Source organism: Sparassis crispa (assembly GCF_003851025.1).
Source record: "Sparassis crispa DNA, contig_000015F, whole genome shotgun sequence".
Classification (NCBI taxonomy): Eukaryota; Fungi; Basidiomycota; class Agaricomycetes; order Polyporales; family Sparassidaceae; genus Sparassis; species Sparassis crispa.
In genome coordinates, this window is record NW_020939762.1 from 551,900 (window position 1) to 571,710 (window position 19,811).

Consider the following 19,811-nt stretch of genomic DNA (forward strand, 5'->3'; position numbering starts at 1 on the left):
AGCAGGGGCTCGAGATAGTGGGCCCCGGACTGCAAGAGGTACACAATCGTCTAAGTTGGGCCGCAGTACCACCCATGAATCGAAGTTTGGGCTGTGGGTAAGAGACCAACGTACATCGTATTCTTCGTGCACGAGAGGACCCCTCGTTCGGAAGTTCCGAGCATCTCAGTACCAAGTTTCGCGACGACGATAGACGGCGTACCGCTGATCCATCCTCTCTTTCCCCATCTCGGACAAAGGAAGACGTGTGCAACTCGAATACCCCGCGTCTGATGACTTCGCCCTTGTCCGCGAAGGCTGTGCGGTGCTCTGCGAAGCACCGGGGCACTGTCTCCGGACACCACGCAGTGTTACATGTTAATTACAAGCCCCGCACAGACTGCACCTGGTGACTTGCGGACTGAGTTTGGCAGCAACGTAACGTAGCTTCCCCGCATGACCCGGCGTGCCTCTCTCCCTCACAAGTATTATTCAGGACAGGAACTGCAGCTCTCCGCCCACCGCTGTAATTTGCCCCGGATGGGCATTGGTCACGCACCACAGATGGATTTATTGCTCCCCGCAAGGAGATCTAGCCCCATGTGGTGCGTTGTTCCGAGCGCGTCTTGGAGTCTCTCCGCCCGCAGCGCGGCCGTCGCAAACAATGAAACATCATTCCTCCGAGCTGGAGCGAGTGTGGCGCATTTGGCATGGCAGTGGAAATCACGCGCGTCGGCGACTTCCAGATCCAGATCAGATATTCGGCCTCAAATCAGGCTTGGTCGCCGGTGCGCGCACACTGCGGGGGCGCCCTCTGCTATCGGATAGCTGTAGTGAAGCTGCAACATGCGGTGGAAACTTTGACAAACCTTCAATATTCAATTGCCTCGACTTCGAAATCGCTCGCCGACCACACGTGACGGTGCATATGGAGTGTCGATCGCTGCCATGCGCAAAACACGCAGACGTCAGCTATGCGGTATAGCAGCACTAAGGGAGACTTAGACAAACTTGAAGTACCAGCCCTAGACCCTCTTCGTAATCGCAGTCCGCCATGCCCGCTCGAAAGGTAATCTCGCAGCAGGCGGTAGCGCGTCTTAGCGCGTCCGGTCTCCAGACCCGCTTGCAGGTAATTCGCATGACGTCGTCATGCGTTTTGCCATGTATACACCGCGTCGGCCTCGCAGCTTGCGAGCGACTTTGCGTGATCAGCTCCCATTTCTACGGCCGTATCCTGCTGGCTCAGGTCTCCTTGTTCGTCCAGGTGAGTGAGTGCACAACTAGGCGAGCGAGTTGCTCAGTCCAGAACCCATGCTGACGACTTTCCGCAGCCTCTGTATGCTGACTTCCTCGGGAAAGCCTCGCGGGTCCGTGCGATGGATTTGCCCTGTTGCATAGTTAGGACCTTGCTGCCCAAGCGCTGGGCGCGGATTCAGGTCGAAGCACAAGGTCCGTAGGTCCTATCGTGCGTGCCGATCGCCGGTCCAGCTCCGCAGAGGTGGAGGTATCTTGAAGCATCTCTTTCCCTCCGAGTTTCTTGGCATGGAATTGTCTATCTGTACGCGCAGATCCGTTGTGTGCCTTTGCGCGGGGGTCGGCGTAGGGCAGAGTCGTGTTATCTCTCTGTAGGAGGGACATTCGAGATAATAGATGATGTTACTGGTGCCTTGGATTCTCGACCTTTTCGACCGCGATTTATATCAGAACGTGTCGCTCAGGCTGCCCGCCTTAGACTGGCGTGAACCGTACTGGGGAGTTCCGCCCGCCTCTGGATTTTGGAGATGTTTTCGACTTATAGGTTCCTTCACGTTCCTTCGGAAGAGCTCTGTTCAGTTCTGGCAATATTTGTGCCGCGATGAATCGTACCTTTTGATACAAACAAGTACTGGACTCACCACCAATGTAGGGGACTATATCCATTTTGCATAATGCAAGATAATGCGTAACTAAGAATATGTGTTCGCATCTTCGAATCCTACGTTACATAGCATTGTCTTGTATTAATGAGTGCATACATCATGTTTCTGCACCAAACCCTTCGCCAACCTTCTTGGCAAGCTTGTCGTGCGATTCGCATTTAGCAAGTGTTCACCCTGTGAAGTTGTGATGTAAGTAGTCATTAGAATCAGCAGTGAGGTACAATGGTGCACGTAAACGCAGAAGATATCTCCAGCCTTGAACTCGATGATGAAGGTTAACCTTTTTTTTGGCGTATTCCTTCCGGTGTCCAAAACCGCGGTTGATATCAAGGATTCCCGGGCTGTTTCAAGTTCATCGGAGAATTTGCATTGATCTGGTTTGACCTTTATCAGGCCCTGTAAGGCCTTACAAGCCTTGCCAGACGTGAAAGATGCACCAGGCTGGTAGATGACCTGATAAGCAGTAGTAAAACTATCTACTGATTTTCCAGAGCTACAAGGCTGGCAATTTTTCACCAATCTGGTACATATGATGGATGCTTGTGAGCTCGAGTACGGCCACACGCACCGCCACCACAAATAGAAAACACCAAATATATTTCGGTAGAGTCGTACATAGCACTCACAAAGAACGCCGAGAGCACCACATTTGCCGAGGATCATGACCGGGTATGGGTATGCAATACCTGAGGCGTGTTGGCGAGGCGGACAAATGGGTGTATTGGCGATAGCCATGCAGTAGACCCTCATGTACAAGCGTGCACGTTCAGCATAGAGGTCGCGACGGGAGACTCACACGGAGTGTCCCAATAGGTGTCGGACGGGTCCGCATATGGTGGCTCAACCCAGTTTGTATCTTCGCAACGCACGAGAGCGACGAAAACAGCGCCAACCTTGCGCCTTCGGATCCAGCCACACCATTCACACCATCACGAGAATCCGATGCAATGTCTCAAAATTATTGGCATTCATGTAGCGTACCATGACTCGCCCGAGCTTCTTCGCCGCGGAGTCCCGGAGACCCTGGAGGTTGCATTACCAGACACATCTAGGCTCCACGAGAATAAGGTGCACCACAATATGCACAATCCATGGAAATTTCTGCACACATAACTGTCAGTAAGAAGTCAAATACCCCAACATTGACATGGTGTACACCATGGAGCAAAACCAGCTCGAGGATGACAACAGTACGCATAAGAGTCTCCGCATAGCGACACAGAATTAAAACTGTGGAGCAAACAGCTCGAGGGTTTCAGAGAAAGATAACGGGGTGCTCCACGGTGAGAGGGAGAGGCAAGGGAGATCGTATCGATATTGATGTTGAAAAGCGAACGTGGACCGTGTGCTAGTTTAGGGCGGGCTGACGAAGACTTCAACTTCGTAATCCGGGATCCGGAAAGCCGATGAAACAAGACTTGTCCAGCCTAACAAGCCATGCGCAAGAACGTCGGAAGTCTATCAAGACTTACCAGATAGCGCCACTGAGGGAACAGAGAACAGATGAATTCTGAGGGAGGTTCGTAAGATGTGACAAGCTATCATCAGCTTCGGTCACAGTGGTGTGACTCTGGTCAGCGCTACCAGGTAAAACCAGATCACGCCCAATTTCCCGATGACTTGGGCGGCTTTCCGTACACATCTTGCACGAAAGTAGTCAAGACTTCCTGCAATATTTAGCAGCTTGAGCTCACTCTGTAGTTCAAACTGCTTCCAATCACTGTAAGTTACATCCTGAATCTGTAGCCGCCGAATTGCATAGGGCCGACCATCCCCGGATGCTGAGTCGCGGTCTATCTCGAGCCACTTTCTCAAAATCACGACTCGCCCTTGCTTCCCGTACTTTCGTTCTTCAGAGGCGACTACTTTGCAAACCTCCAGATCAGACTATAATTGATGTCGCCGGGCACAAGTCCTTATCCGAGGGTGATACGTCGACCGACGCTGTCGAGAACGTCGAGCTGACCTTCGTCGAAGAGCCGCTCGGTCTACGAGCAGACCAGGGATTCGGGTACCTGCAGGTCGATTTTGGCCAGAGGATTGGTCCCGGCGATCGGTACGAGGTCCTTAGAAAGCTGGGTTGGGGCATGAACGTTCGTCGTGCTCATGTTTCAAGCAAAAGGCTTCCTAACCGCTCTTTCGCATAGGCTAGTGTATGGCTTGCGCGAGATCATGAGTGCGCTGTGTTCCTCTGCACAGTTCCATGGGCTTTCTCATCTTTCGCATCTCAGGGAGGAGTGCTACGTGGCTATTAAAGCACTCAAAGGCATGGCCACCGACATCCACTTTCAAGGATATATGCAAGAGCTCCCTATCATGGAATGCGTCACGGAACACATCCAACAGTCCGGTCGACCAGCGTACTGCGCCACACTCCGCTCTCACTTCATCCATCATGGCAAACCTAATGATGGCGAACATCTATGTCTAGTCATGGATGTGCTGGCCGGCGATATTGAGGCTCTTCAGACGGAGTCGAAGGCGTTCCCTGTCCCGTTGGCGAAGCGTATTTTACGCGACACGCTTCGTGGCCTAGCGCAGCTGCATGCCTCGGGTTGCGTGCACACAGGTGCGTGCGTCTTCCGGCGTGTCCGTGCGTTCAGACTCTTGACCTCCTGGTAGATTTGAAATCTGCGAACATTATGTGTAACCTCCCGGAAGCTACGTCCGAGGCCAACCTGCGCCTGCTTCTTGAGAGCAGTCCTTCTCGCCGACACCCACCCGAACAAAGCTGGGACTACTTTGTCGAAGCGGCCGTATCTCAGCCTTTACCGCCGCCGTCCATAGACCAGGCTCTTTCCGCATCATTCGTCATCGGTGACTTCGGAAGTGGTAAGTGAGCGTGTTTAATACTCTGTCGATCGCATGCCGTAATACCACTCACTCCCTCGTGTTTCTAGCTCAGTTTGCTGACCATCAGGTTATATCGCATATCACTCCGGACACCTTGCGTGCACCCGAGAGTATACTGCAAGGTCCGTGGGACTCCAAAGTCGACATCTGGACCTTTGGCTGCCTGGTTTGTCCCCTGTCTTTGCATTTCGCTTTCCCAGTACTTGCTATGCTGACTCTCCCCGGGATACAGGTCTATGAGTTCATGCTTGGCATACCACTCTTTCCTCGTAAACACCCTGTGATGGAGCCCGATGTTTATCACTTGATTCAAATACTCAAGTTTACCGGCGAGGAATTTTCACCGAATCTGATCAAGACGTACAAGTACGCGCCAGATTTTCTTGACATGGAAACCGGTACGCCTGATTTGCGTGTTCCCGGCGTACGATACTCATCGACGTCTCCTCTGCCGTCAGGCTACCTTGCACGCGTCCGTAAACCCGTTACTAAGGTCCATTTCTCTCTCCTTTTCAGACGAAATGCTGGAGTTCTCGCACTTCCTGAGCACGACATCGCCGGTGCGATCGACCTTATGTCTCGGTGTTTCCGCATCGATCCCGCAGATCGGCCAACTGCGATTGAGCTGGTACGCGAGAGCCCATGGATGCTGGAGCTGGGTGATGATTTTTGAGGCCGTGCGAAACCGACATACGAGCTTCCGGCACACTCACATTTCGCCGCTAGGGAGCATCTAGCCTACAGGACCAGGATTGTGAATTGGGATACCCTACTCGAGGGCCGCGAACAGGATGCTAGGCACACGAGTAAGATAAACGACAAGAAGGACGTGACCGTGCCGGGAGACGATTAGGTGGGAGCGCGAGCCCGAGTCTGCTAGGATCGCCGATACGAACGGCGGACGACTCCTATGCTCTCGGACGCACCACTCGAGAACGTGGTTTTGACATGCTCCTTCGAGTTGCAGCGAATGAGTACTTGTATACTACGCTATCGGGATGTCGCGCAGAAATACACGCAAGAACGCGCACAACACCTGTACAGTAGAAGTTTCTTTGTCAGGTAAGTACTTGTACGGGCGTCGAAGGTATCGGCTTCTGAACAAGTACAAACAATTACCTGTCTTCCCTCTTAAGCTTACCGCATCGTTCGGACTCATTTTGGAGTCAATGGCCTATCGAAACGGCGACTTTAAAGCCTTCCCTTCGAACACTATAAGATTCCAGTCACCTCCGAATTCAAACTTTTAAGCGGATACTGTAACAAGTGATATTCAGGGAACTCCCTGTTAATATACAGGGTGACCCTAGTGTCGTGGGCAAAACTCCCGGAAGGCCTCGCCAAGCGCCGGCGAGGCGAAACTCAAGCCGCCAAGCATGGCGAGGGCCGGCGACGCTGGCGAGAGTGGCAAAACTGCAGAAACATCGAAATTTTCACTATACCTATGTCTAGGGTATCTACAGGCCTAGAGACAACATAAGAATCTGATGTTTGCAGTCCCTGCCTCAGTTGTGTATATGGAAGCCTCCTGGTCCTCGCCATTTGCCGCGCCGGCGAGGCGAGGTGGCGAGGTTTCGCCAACAACACTAGGTGACCCTATCCGACCAGCCTGCCGGGTATAGAGCTACTCATGTCACCATTGAGCTCGGGGTGAAGGGCCAGTCAGTTATCAATGGGCATGCCCTGTCCCTGCTCATAGGAAGTATGGCCTCTTATTATTTTCATGGATTTAACCTTTCATTGATGATCTCGTGTTTCGCTGTGAGTGATGTCGCCGGCGAGCTCATCATACGCGAGTAGGTATGGTAGGTTAGCTGTTCTCGCATCTCCTAGGGCTCTGGTCTGACCGTCGTATACGCACTGAATCTCTGCTTCAGCCTAACATGCCTCTAGTCATCGCTAGTCTCGATTTCATCATATTGTTTCTTGCGGTCGAGTTCTGATTAGCCACAATGCAAACATAGGCAAATACACACTTCGCCCCCAAATGGCAATTGAAGTCAGATCGACCCAAATCTGATATTTTGCGATTGCCCATTATTCCTCTGTACCAGTTACTTCCACTTCTCACCTCGCAAGTTCGAATGTCCAGTCACATATATCGGATTTGGTTAGACAAGGTTACATCCACCAATCGTCCTCGCGGCGACATTGCGGTAGACCGTACCAGCAAGTAGTACCGAGAAACATATGTCCAGTTTCGACTTGGGGAGGATGCTCAGGATGTTTCTATAAGCGATATTTTGCGATGCGATTCAAGGTGTGTTTGATTCTAAATAACTCCGAGCTAATGGTGTCGAACGCATGCTTAGAATCCCTTGGCACATGAGCGTGCATAGCGCCACGAGCGACCAGGCGATAGTACAACGGCAGTTCAAGAGAATTCTATCTCTCCAATGGTATGGACACTACGTGCTGAATATCAACGGTCGTCAAAGTGTGTTGGGCGCTGATCATTTCTGTCGGTGGTAATCGCAGATTTTGCCTAGTGAAACAATTTGCCTTGGGTTACGATCTCATACCGAACGTGCCCCATGATGCCCACTGAAGGTGCGCGTCTTGCATCTGCCATTCAACTTGGAGGAAATGAAACGGTACTACTTCTTCCCAGCTTTCTTTTTACCTCCCTTTTGCCTCCCTGCACTCTTTTCCAAATCTCGCGCTAGTTCTGTCCTCCACGTTGTTAACCCATACGCTAGCCCCGTCACATGAGCTACGTTGAGGCGATATGGTACGTCTGTGAATAGTCTCGAATCTCCCCCCGGAAGGACCATGGAGATGATAGCGTATGCGCATCCGTACCCACCAGGATGCTTCTTGGACTCTTCATCAAACTGCAATCGATCTGCGTAGCGGCGGGCGAAAAACCCCTCATAGTCATTGTCGAGGAAGGTCTGCCAATCCCTCACGGCGGCAGACTGCAGCTCAAAGCGTCTCCGAACGGTCTTCTCCTGGGCATTGTAGACTAATTCCAGCTCAAGGAAAAAGTCCTCGTGAGCATGTGGATGATGGCGAAGGTTTAGTGCCGCCATGAGGGCATCGAACATGGGCTGGCGGTGACGGGGTATCCAGTCGTATATGTCTGTCCACATGCCCTTCTGAATCTCCTCCAGGTCACGCCGTGTCGCTTGTCTTTCACGGCAGATGGTTTTGTGGACAGGCCAGTCTTTTTTCTGGCATTCTGAGGACTAACGCACAAATAAGTCAGTTCGTGACCAAAGTAAAATATTAAACGACCTACACAGTACTCCTTCCAGTAACACCCGCTGCACTTCTTCAATATAACTGTGGGGGACTTTCGTTTGCCGCAGCCACTGCACTCTCTGTTCGGTTCTTCAGTCCAATAGATCTTTGCCATCATTTCGGGACTGTTTAGGACCTCGTCCATCACCTCGGGGCTGACATGCGATTGCATCTTCAATTCCAGATACGAGGATGCGGAGGATGCGGAGACTAGGATGATGAGGTCGGCGGCGATGGTAAGGGGCTTGAGTGCATACGATCCGCTTTTGTAAGCGTTGCCCTACAGTCGCTTGCAAAAGTCGTGATAATCCTGTGATTTTCTTTTATTTCGCGCGTCAGGAAGTTCGGCCAAAGAAATCGCCGTAGCTTGCTCATTACTCTACCTATGTACATAGTATCGGTCGTGTACGAACAATAAAAATTGCCCGCACGCACTCGTGCAGAAATCAGGACCAACTGTGAAGTTGGCGCACCGCGGCAGCACGACTACTGTCCTCAAGGCACTGATCTTTCCCCTCTGCAATCAGCCTGCTTGGTATGCAATATTCTGCTGACTTTTGTGAACGAGTCTTGCGTCCTGCTCACCTTAGATTTGCCACCATAGAGACTGAGTACTTTCTTGCCCTCTCACCCATCAAACCCTGTAACGTGAACTCGTCTCCTGCAATGATGCTCCCACAAGCAGTGTGGGCAGGATATAGATGAAGGCATGTAGGCTATGAGTGAATGATAATGTACCTTATAGGGGTGTCATATCCTTCCCACAACCTCTCCGAGTCGACTAAGCTAGTACCAGTTCCGTAACAGCGATCTCATCTCCATCCGAGTAAGATTTATGGATGACAGCACCATCGATATTGACCAGTGTCACCTGCACTCCATAGAGAATATACTTGTCAGTGCTCGAAGACGATGGATCGATGTAGTTTTCGAGGACTCAGAGAGACTGCACTAGCGCCAGCGAGGGAGGAAGATGAGCTGAGAAGCAAATGTGTCAGATCTTGTCCAGGCTCCACAGACTGTTCAGGACGTCGATCAGGTTTCATACGTATAGCAGATACTTTCGCCCGTGCTTGGCCATGATGCATGAAGTAGGAAGTAGAGAGACAGTGCACCACACACAAGAAGTAGGTATTGTGCTATTGCGGCGCTCGAACTTCACTGGTGATCCTGATTTCTGCATAGGTGTGTGCGGGCAATTTTTATTGTTCGTACACAACTGATACTATGTACATAGGAGGAGTAATGAGCAAGCTACAGCGATTTCTTTGGCCGAACTTCCTTGACGCGCGAAATAAAAGAAAATCACGGGATTATCACGACTTTTGCAAGCGACTGTAGATGGGACTATGGGAAATTCGATCAGCGTTCTATTCAACACCTTCATCTCGATGATATCATGCCTTAGTCGGTACGTATCTTCAGCTTGATTGAAGATATGTGAGAAGTATATGTTGCGGTTCTGGTTAATAATTCTCCTCAGACGGATGTGCTGTAGTGGTCTGCCAAAAATCGCAAGCTTGTTCGAAAGAAAGTCTGCCATGAGTCTGTGGCGACGCTCACCTTTTTATCGTATTATTTGACGTGAAAGCTGCTGTTTCCAAGCACCATGGCTGTGGCTTTTGTAGGCTTGTAGCTGTGTCTATTGTACTATTTGTACGGAAGTATCGAGTCATGGCTATACCAATGTATATATATGTCCCTCTTTCAGGACGTGCCTGTCCCTCTCCTTCAAGATCCTGTTTTTTCGCCACGACATGAGGACATAGACATCTGCCGCAGTTGCCCAAGTAAATGATGACGCTGTCGACACATGTGTCACAATTACCTGACCTTCTACCATCACTACCACCACCAACGATGGACCCGGTGCTCGAGGCCAACCTCATCGACGGCGAGGAACATGGTCTACACGACAATCGTGACCTACATGACAGCGAGGAACACGGTCTACACGACAATCTTCACCTACACGACGGCATTGAGACCTTGCATATTGACGCCACCACTGCTGTGACTGTCGAGGACACCAACCCCTGGCGTTCATCCGCAAGTTCTGACTCGGATCCTGACCCTCACGACTTGCACACCCCGGATCCCTTACTGCTCGATACCCAAACAACACAGGGTCTCGCCTCGGAGGTTCAGCGGGAGAGACGGCCGCCTACGAACGCAGAGGTGTTGCTAGAGTTTGATCCCCTCGCGAGCCAGGAAGAGAAGGCTGCAAGGGAGGCATGGGCAAGTGCCACTCCCCATCCGCCACCACCTCCAGTACCTCCAGCGAAAGATATTTCCCCTGAAGCAGCCTTACCTTCACTGCCGTCGACATCGAGCAGGTCATCTTCGCCCATCCCCGCCTTTCCGTCTCTCGCAGCACTTGCGCGGACGTTCTCCATCCCGCTGGGGCCTCGCAGGGACCGCCCACGTTCTCTGGACATGGCCACATCAGTCCCATCACCTGCGACGCTCTCATCCTTCGCTGCGCAGCAGTCCGCACCGCCAGTGCCATCGCCGATGCGGAAAGCGGTAGAGAACGAGGCGAAGGCGAACGGCAGCGCATCTGTGGCGGGGAGCGGGCGCAGCACGCCCTCGTTAGTGTCGAAGGGCAAGGACAAGGACGAAGTGCCGTTCGACTTTCAGAATTTCCTAGACCAGATGAAGCTCAAGGGCGCGGAGCCGGTCGCGAAGTACCTTCGTTCGTATGTCGGTGTTCTCCCGCGCCCTACGCTGCGTGTTTATGGCGGCTGCGCAGGTTCTTGAGCAACTTTGCGAAGCGGACGTTCACGGTGAACGACCAGATCAAGCTCATCAACGATTTTCTGAACGTTCGTGGCAGCGCTTCTTTCTCTCGGCTGTCTCGCTGATGTCTGCAGTTTATATCCGCACGCATGCATGAGTCGGAGGTCTGGCGCAATGCGAGTGATGCTGAGTTTGACAATGCCATGGAAGGCATGGAGAAGCTGGTCATGAATCGGTTGTACGACTTGTGCGTATGTCATTAACTGCTCGGTGATGCCCTCATAGAACTGCCTCACTAGCACGTTCACGCCGCAAGTCGCTCACATGGTTCCGCCACGGCCTGTGACGGCAGACGACCTGGAGCGGGACCGCGTCCTCGCTCAGCGGATCGCGTTGTTCGGGTGGATCGAACCGAGGCACCTAGATTTACCTGAGGGCGAGGGCAGCGAGGGCTTCTTGATGTTCGCGCAGCAGGGTACGTCAGGGTATGGATTGTGCGTGTGTATGCATTAAAACAATTGCCGACAGAACTGCTGAAGGTTAACCACTACAAGGCGCCACGGGACAAACTGATCTGCATTCTGAACTGCTGCAAGGTCATATTTGGTCCGCCATCTGTCGTGTCGCTCACAGATTTGAGCTGACGTCGTTGTAGGTCTGATTCGGCATTTGCACAAGGAGGAGGGTGCGGATACGTTCGTGCCTATACTCATTTACGTCGTGCTCAAGGCCAACCCGCCACATCTATTGTCGAATGTCGAGTAGGTGACCTGTTTCCGGCGATATTGACGACTTCTAAATGTGTATGCAGGTTCATCAATCGCTTCCGCAACCCGGCGAAGTTACAGAGCGAAGCGGGTTATTATCTATCTAGTTTGGTCTGTGTGCGCGACTTTCTTCCTCGTTTGCGGTGCTCACGCTGTGTCAGATGGGTGCTGTCTCATTCATTGAGACAATGGACCATACGTCGCTCTCGAACATCACGCAAGAGGAATTCGAGCAGTGAGGCTGTTAATCTTAGCTGATCCGTTCGAAGTTTGACATCACTCTAGGAACGTGGAGACGGCCATCCAGTTGCTCCCTAATAGCCCTGTTCCAACACCAGGGACTGTTACGCCACCAGTCCCGACGACACCCTCCGGAGCAGCGCTCACCACCGCGTCTCATGCGGGCGAGGAGTCGGCACAACCGCTCTCACTGCCGACACCCGCGCAAACTCTAGGTGATGACGCGCGGAGGTTCTTGCAGAAGACGGGAGACACGATCTCGAAGCCGCTCGGCGCGATCAGCCGGATATTCAGTGAGGTGCTCGACGGCGCAGAGGAGTCGTTCACGCTCCCCAGTCCGTTTGCGCAACAGGCTGAGGGTGTGCCTCAGACACCACTGGGGGGCGAGACACAGCAGAGGAGCACGCCGTTGCAGACACCATACAAGCCGCGTGTGCGTCGGGTGCCTTCGCCGTTGTCGTCTGCGCGCTCGTCTGTATCGTTGCAGTCAGGGTCGCCGACGCGGGAGGAAACGCCTACACGACAGGTGCCATACACGAACAGGCCGCTCTCATTGGGGCCGTCCCAAAGTACGGCGTTACTTCAGCCGTCGTCGCCCCGACGGGATTTGCGTGGGCTTTCTCCGCATGTGTCGCGCACCCCTACTCCCAGCCTCGACCTCACGGGGATCCAGGAAGAGATTGACCGTGCGACGGAGAAGGCTGCGGTCGCTGCGCGAGAGACGCTCCGGCAGATCTTCCCGCAGACAGATCCGGAGGTTGTGGAATGGGTGTTGGAGGCCAACGAGGGGGATCTGGGGAAGAGCATCGAAGCTCTTTTGGAGGTGAGCAGCGGGACCTAACGGCGTGTCTTGCGTTGTGGGTGCGTTCTGACGCACGGACTGCGGGGGAAGCCCTACTGTTACCACTGTATCCTATAATGCCAATATATCGGAGGGGAGGTCATCCAAGATCGCACAGGTGATATTGCAACGGTGTCAGACGTGTGCTCGTCCATAGTGGTTTGCGCATCATATTCGCAGTTTCACGGCCCAGCGTGGTCTGTTGTTTCGCTCGGCGAAGTGGCATGTCGTTCACATGTGACCAACTTAAGGCACTGGGTATGGGTGTACGCCTTGCGCCGACGTATTTAGAAGCATCGTATTGAGTTGATATCGAGACACAATGTTAAACCAATGTGAAGCATATGCATAGTCGAATTTATGAGAAAAAGAAGGCAGACCAGGAACTGAGAGCCGTCACTATTCAACGAAAACTCGTTACTACAACCAGAATTGTGCAGTCTGTCCGAACTCTGAGAGGCTCTGCCACAGCCGACCTATGGTTTAATGTCAGCTAAGTTGACGTGTGAGATAACTTCGCTGCGTTAAAAATCACGATACAACTTACTATGACCGACGACGTCAACAATCAAAACCTGTATTTGATGTGGACGCCTCCGTAGGGGGCACCGTACTGGCGAGTGGGAGTAGGGCCTGCCCATTCATAGCCAACATGTCCACCGACGCTGGTATTCTTTCCCACCTCGCGCTCAACGGTGACGTGAGCAAATCCACCGGAGTTGGTAGCATTGACGGTGGGCGTAGCAGACCACGGAGACTTGGACTGCTGCAGGTCCTTGAAGAGCTTATCGTTGGCGGCTTCCATTAAAAAATTAGCAGGGTAACATCTCCGAATCATGGTGCGCTCACACATGATATCTATAAGGTAAGCTTGATGAGGAGGAGAGAACTGTGACTGGGAGGCTTGTACTGCAAGAGTGGTCTTATATGCGGTGCTACTGGCGCAGGCATGGCAAAAGCATGGCCGCGGCATGTGAGCTGAATTCAAAGGCTTATCAGAGTTGCCTGAAGACTCGCGAACCAGATGTACCCGGTAGAAAAGGGTCCTGACGCGAGGCAATCCTTCCTCGGGAATGTCAAGGGTCCAAAGCATGGATTCGGAGCTGCACGTACCTGGCATACTCTGGCCGCGCGGAAAGCGCATCAGAGTCTTACAGAATCCATGGAAAGCTCTGGGAAATCAACATGTATGGCGCATCTTCTTCGCAACCCCGCGTTCTTCGATCAAAAACAGGTTTCAACGTGTAACGAGCAAGCCAGGATAAGGTTCAGCAGAGACTCTAGCCCTTTGCATCGATGACGGTAGCATAGCCATACATGTACTGCCCAGTAACAGCTTTGCTAGCCGTAGACGGTCTCACAAATATTGCGTAGTCTGTGCAACCCAAACTGTATAATGCAACCAACGTGTCCAAGGAACATCGAAGAAAATACGTATTGAGCGGTGACTGAGCGTCTGGCAACTATAATCACCACCTGCAACCGAGTCTTAGACATTAGAACGGATTCCAGGAGAATTCAAGACAAAGACACTAACCTGCAAGAAGGCTGATAGATCAAGGAATGTTAACAACGACTCGAGCCCCTACGAACGGGGCGCCGGCGCCTGGCCGAGTGGGATCGGCACCTCTCCACTCGTAGCCCACATGTCCTCCAACACTCGCTCTATTATTCGGCAGCCGATGATCGACATTGACCTGAGCACGACCACCTTGATTGTTCCACTGAAGATTTGAGGTTACAGGGGGGTCACCGAAAAGCTTGAGACTCTTATCATCCCCGGGCCTGTTGATAGCTTCGACGAGCATGCCGGGAGTAAGGATAATGGCAATGATGGCAAGGACACATAGAAAAGAAACTGATACATTGTAATTAGCCTCAAAGCACGGCAAATGTCCATAATTCACGACTGACTCACCCATGTTCAACGTAAGCTGTCGGGATCCAACGAGATCGCTGGCTGCTGTATGGTCCCCAAAAAGTCTCTTATACGCCTCGATAAACGCCGGCGTGGTGATAATCAATCACAGTGGCTGAGGCGCATAGTACTTCTTGGATGACCAGAACCTCGCCGCCTGTGGTTCTGTCCGTGCGGGCACACCCGAGGCATACACCGGAGCTGTTCCCAGGAAATTCAAAGACCCACGTAAGAAGCTCGGAAATGAATGTACCGATACGCCAGATGGTTTGTGTGTGCTGTCAGAAGAGGACACTGGTGTCGAGGGAAACGTATTGAATGCGCTGAACCCTGAGCCCCGAATACGCTTCAAATGAACATCATACTTGGCTAAATGCACACTGTGAAAATGTTCCGTAGCACAAATTGAGGGAAGCAATTGGGGCGCTACATGCGGATACACCTGCGCGAATTCAGCGACCACACAAGAACGGAAGGAATAAATTGACATAGGACGTGCTCAGAACCGTCTGGCAACGTTGCAGGCCTAACGAGGGGACCTCATGGCAGTGTCAGTACGCCTCACATGGAGTCATCCGAAGTTGAATTGGGAGGAAACAGCTCCTGGTTAGTATGATACCTCAGAAACCAGGTGCCAGCATCTAAGCCAAATAGTTGTTTCTTCGTATGGAGAGATGTTGCGTTCCGATAGATTGGCACTGAATTCGCATGCTGTCTGTTTGATTCAGACCAATCGCTTTGACGCCCATCAACCGATTTGAGCATCGCTCCACCTCGCTGCAGCCGTAAGTTACCAGGAAGTATCTAGTGTTCGGCGTGAACTTCTGGGACAAGGTTCCAGAGCATGCATTCCGAGGTGAACACACTAGACGCACTCTGCTAGCACAGAAAGTGCATCGCAGTCTTGCTGAATCCAGGGAAGGCCCTGGGAAGTCGCCAAGTATGGTGTATCTTCTTTGCAGACCCGCGTTATTCGATCAAGTGCAGGCCTCAACGTGCAACGAGCGAGCCAGGAGAAAGCTCAGAAGAGGTATTTTAGTCCTTTGGATGACGACAGCATGGCCATGTTAGTAGTGTCAAGGAGCGAGCTTTGTGAACAGTCTCACAAATATCTTGCAGTTCTGTGCAACACAAACTGTATTATGCAACAAACATGTCCAAGGGACACGGAAGAAAATATGTACCGAGCGTCTGGCAACTATGATCGCCACCTGCAACTTTGTCTTACACGTTAGAAGTAATTTCAGTAGGACTCAAGACAAAGATACTAACCCTCAGGAATGTTGATAGTTCAAGCAATATTGGGAACGACTCGAAGTCCTGGGGCACCGGCGCCGGCGCCCCGCGGAGTCTGATCGGCACCTCCCACCTGCCCATGGAAAGAGCCTCTATTCTGCAGCGCCTTGGGAATCTTGGCATTTCCGAGGATGCTGGGGGGTAAGGATAGGATTGCAAGGACACATAGAAAAGAAACTGATAAAAGTTAACTTCGAAACATAGCAAATGACCATCATTCACGACTGATCACTCACCTATGTTCAACGTAGCCGTCGGAATCTAACGAGATTGCTGGTTGTTGTATGGCCTGTGAGAAGTATCTTATACGCCTCTACAAGCGCGATGAAATCCAATTACTGCGACTAAGGTGCCCAGTGGTCCTTAAACGGCTAGAACGTCGATGTCTGTGATTCTATACATGCAGGCACACACTGGAGCTGTTCTCAGAAGGTCCAAAAAACCTGCGTAAGAAGCTCAGGAATGAACGTACCTTAGTCTACAGTCTACAGCCAGACGGTTCGTGCGTGTGGTCAGAATAGGACACAGGTTTAAAGGCCGCACTGACCATGAGGAGCGCTGAACCCTGAAATTGAAACCTGACCCTTAAGACCTGACGCTTCGAATGAAAAATCATGGTCAGGTTAACACTTTTAGGCGATTCATAGCACGAATAGAGGGAAATAACTGGGACGACACAAGCACGAGGCATAGGCGCTAGCCAAGTGACCGCACAAGGTCCACACACAACGTGCTTAGTCTTCTGACAACGTTTCAGGCGTAACGCGAGGACTCGGCCTCATCATGCAGAATGAAGAACGTCAGCCACTTCATCGGCTCGTTGTGCTGCGAAATTGGAACTGTCGCCTGAAGTTAATTTGGTAAGAATCAGTGCGAAGCGACGACCGAACGATTCCCAGGGTGATACATCAGAGAACAGGTTCCAGCTCAGGTCCACGGAGCTCGACAAACGGTAAGTACATTCGACTTTCGGACAGAATCCGGCGCTGCTTCGAGTCATTAAGTGGGGACAGGGTTGTTTGCGGTTGTTTGATTCAGAGGCCAATAGCTTTGACTCGCCTATCAAGTTCCACAGTTCCGAACTTCCACCGACTTGGCCGCGAACATCGCTGCAATTCCGACGTGCAGTACCGAGCTAAGTACAAGGTTCAGCTTCTGTGAGTGAGGCTCTATTTATTCATCTGACGTTCCGAAGGGACTCGACGCCTGTACCTCCATTAGATAGGCCTCAAGAAATCTCGTGTGTGTAGTTGTATGATGTGTTTTCCTCGAGGCGACCGAGTAGAGTCGTGTGCATGTAGACTCATCGTGACAGACGGAGCATCTTTATCGTACCATCGGCGGCATTACTTCCTGGAATCCGTTCTCCAACAAAGAAATTCTGCATCGTAGCTTTGGCGTGTTTTGTAAACGCTGATCCCTCTCTGGCAGGTGCAACAGCGACTAAACGGTGTTTTCCGTCTCGACTACGACAAACATTCGCCTTAATCCGTCAGACAATGGAGGCTTCTCGTCCTCTCTCACCTGTCTCACCGCAATGGGCACAGCATCCATTCGACAACCCTGCTGCGAATATCATCCTCCGTTCGTCCGACAACATCGACTTTTGCGTCCACAGTCATCTTGTCCGAAGCATCTCCGTTCTTTAAAGACATGTTTTGTACTACGCTGTGGTTGTTTGCAGTTGCTTGATTCAGAGGCTAATAGCTTTGACGCCGACCAACCTCCCCAGGCCTACTTTCCGAGTCTGTCACGGTACTCTCGCCTTCGCACTCGTCACCATCTCCGGCATCATGTAAAAGATGTGCCAAAAATTTATGAACGCTTTGGACGCAGGATCGCACCTGCATTCTACTTACTCATTTGATGTCCAGAACGACGTGCTTCTATGTTCATTATACAAGCTTCAAGACCTCTCGTGTGTATTTGCATACCCGTGTTTTCCTCGAGGTGCCCGAGATCTAGGGTCGTGTGCGTGAAGATACCGTGACGGGCGGGCTTCTTCAATCAACGTGAATACTTCCTGGAAGGGATTCTCCCGAGAAAACGTTTTCCGCCATGGCTTCCGCGTGTTTGTAAACGCTGAATCGTCTCTAGTAGGTACCACAGCTAACAAGCAGTGTTCCTCCTCTCTACCACGACAACCGTCCGCCTCCTAGCATCTTGATATCTCAGACAATGGAGTCATCTCGTCCTGCCTCGCCGGTCTCACCACAGTGGGCACAGCATCCATTCGACAATCCAGCTGCGAATATCATCCTCCGTTCATCCGACAACATCGACTTCTGCGTCCACAGCGTCGTCTTGTCCGAAGCTTCTCCGTTCTTCAAAGACATGTTTAGTCTCCAGCAGCCCCTTGTCGATCACATCAAACCTGATGGCCTCGACGAGTATAGAGATGGTCGTCCCGTGATTGTCGTCGGAGAAGATAGTCGGACGCTGGACAGTCTACTGCGTCTTTGCTACCCTATCACAGATCCGGAGCTGAAGGAGTTGACGGAGGTTCGGGCAGTGTTGGAAGCAGCCCTGAAATACCAGATGGAGGAGGCGACCGCGATTGCGACAAAAGCGTTAAGGACCTTTGCGCATGGGGAACCGTTACGTATATGGGCGATTGCGTGTCGGCTCCGTCTGGAAGTGGAAGCTAGATATGCAGCGGGTTTATCCCTTGCGCAGCCAATCTCAGGCGAATTTCCTGAGGAGATGCAAGAGTTGACTGCCGGTCCTTACTTCCGATTGCTCAGATTCCATAGGCTGAAGGGAGAAGTCGGGGACAGTTTCTCCTTCCTCTCTCCCGAATCGCCTAAGGATGTCATCGAAGAACCCCAGGAGACTGTGACCGCAGCATCTCTCGGCTTCGTCACCTATCCTTTCGCGGACCTCGTCTGTCGCTCGTCTGATGGCGTTGATTTTCAGACGCACAAAGTGATACTATCAATGGCTTCACCAATCCTGCATGCCCTCATCATGAGCCTGCAAGGACCTAATGAGGACGATGAAACCCGAGACACTGCTGCATCTGCGCACGATCTTCCTGTCCTCAGCGTTGAGGAAGACGGCCGAACTTTGGCAGCACTCCTGCAGTTGTGCTATCCCGTTGAAGCGTCTTCGACAAAGATAGACGACTTTGGGATTGTCCAGGCTGTTCTCGAGGCCGCGAAGAAGTATAATATGGCGAGATTGACTTCAGTGGTCAGGAAGCATTGGACTTCACTGGCTGATGCAGAACCTCTGCGCGCTTACTTCACGGCAGTCGGGCACAATTTGGACGAATGCGCGAGACACTTGGCCAAGAACCTGCTCGAAGGCCCTATCGAGGACGCGTACACCTCTGAAATGGAGGACGCACCCGCTCGGGCGTACTATCGACTTCTTCAATACTACAAGGCTTGTCAGAACATTGTTGCGGCAGCGCTCACGCGATATCGTGACAACAACAAAGATGAACTGACTGCAGGAGATCTGTTCGACTACCGATGCTTCTGCAATGCGCCCTCAGTCCAAACCAGGATCAACCTACCCCACACATTGAAGGAGCATGCCCAAAGCGGCGTTTATGGCTATACAAAATGCGTTAAGATGCACTTTGGATGCTCCTGTAAATGGAAAGGGTGGTTCGACGAACTTCTGGCGAGTTCTGCATAGCTGTGGCAGGACTGTCCTGCAAAGGCACGCTCGTGCGATAGTTATGTCACGACTTTGCTGAAGACTTCGGTCGACAATTCAAGTTGGTGTCCATCGTGCACGAGGGCTCCGGGAATAAAATTCTTTACCTTAGGTCGAAAAACTCAAGTAAGGGCTCCGAGGACACCCCTCCCTCCCCTCCCTCTTTCCAAAAAAGGATTTGCATGATTACATAAGCCAACACAATATTGAGCACGATAGTCTCTGCGTCAGTTCCGCATGCATTTGGGTCTGTAAGCTATCATTCCAGCATTTTCTGCACATGTGGCTGGTCGAGAAGTAAAAAAGGTGGTGAGTTTCTGGTTTCTACCTCCGGTGTTCACCCTGTGCGA

The 19,811-nt window shown here is 51.9% G+C and overlaps 6 protein-coding genes across 6 annotated transcripts; 4 read left to right on the forward strand and 2 right to left on the reverse strand.

The window, feature by feature from the left end:
* Positions 1-1,033: 1,033 nt before the first annotated feature.
* On the forward strand, positions 1,034-1,436 carry SCP_1601950 (hypothetical protein; the record flags this gene model as incomplete). The annotated part of the gene is made up of 2 exons (XM_027764645.1): positions 1,034-1,243; positions 1,311-1,436. The coding sequence occupies 2 exons, from the start codon at positions 1,034-1,036 to the stop codon at positions 1,434-1,436; spliced, it is 336 nt and encodes a 111-aa protein (XP_027620446.1).
* Positions 1,437-3,676: 2,240 nt separating this feature from the next.
* On the forward strand, positions 3,677-5,424 carry SCP_1601960 (Serine/threonine-protein kinase SRPK; the record flags this gene model as incomplete). The annotated part of the gene is made up of 7 exons (XM_027764646.1): positions 3,677-3,991; positions 4,046-4,074; positions 4,130-4,467; positions 4,521-4,730; positions 4,799-4,917; positions 4,984-5,149; positions 5,210-5,424. 7 exons carry the CDS (start codon positions 3,677-3,679, stop codon positions 5,422-5,424), a joined length of 1,392 nt encoding a protein of 463 aa, XP_027620447.1.
* Positions 5,425-7,348: 1,924 nt separating this feature from the next.
* SCP_1601970 (hypothetical protein) lies at positions 7,349-8,166 on the reverse strand (the record flags this gene model as incomplete). The annotated part of the gene is made up of 2 exons (XM_027764647.1): positions 7,349-7,939; positions 7,993-8,166. The coding sequence occupies 2 exons, from the start codon at positions 8,164-8,166 to the stop codon at positions 7,349-7,351; spliced, it is 765 nt and encodes a 254-aa protein (XP_027620448.1).
* A 1,688-nt stretch (positions 8,167-9,854) lies between these two features.
* On the forward strand, positions 9,855-12,581 carry SCP_1601980 (hypothetical protein; the record flags this gene model as incomplete). Its single annotated transcript, XM_027764648.1, has 9 exons — positions 9,855-10,693; positions 10,747-10,819; positions 10,868-10,980; positions 11,033-11,208; positions 11,262-11,339; positions 11,389-11,494; positions 11,545-11,611; positions 11,662-11,735; positions 11,786-12,581. The coding sequence occupies 9 exons, from the start codon at positions 9,855-9,857 to the stop codon at positions 12,579-12,581; spliced, it is 2,322 nt and encodes a 773-aa protein (XP_027620449.1).
* Positions 12,582-13,149: 568 nt separating this feature from the next.
* On the reverse strand, positions 13,150-13,554 carry SCP_1601990 (hypothetical protein; the record flags this gene model as incomplete). The annotated part of the gene is made up of 2 exons (XM_027764649.1): positions 13,150-13,379; positions 13,431-13,554. The coding sequence occupies 2 exons, from the start codon at positions 13,552-13,554 to the stop codon at positions 13,150-13,152; spliced, it is 354 nt and encodes a 117-aa protein (XP_027620450.1).
* A 4,419-nt stretch (positions 13,555-17,973) lies between these two features.
* SCP_1602000 (hypothetical protein) lies at positions 17,974-19,440 on the forward strand (the record flags this gene model as incomplete). Its single annotated transcript, XM_027764650.1, has 1 exon — positions 17,974-19,440. The coding sequence occupies one exon, from the start codon at positions 17,974-17,976 to the stop codon at positions 19,438-19,440; it is 1,467 nt and encodes a 488-aa protein (XP_027620451.1).
* Between the last annotated feature and the right edge of the window lie 371 nt (positions 19,441-19,811).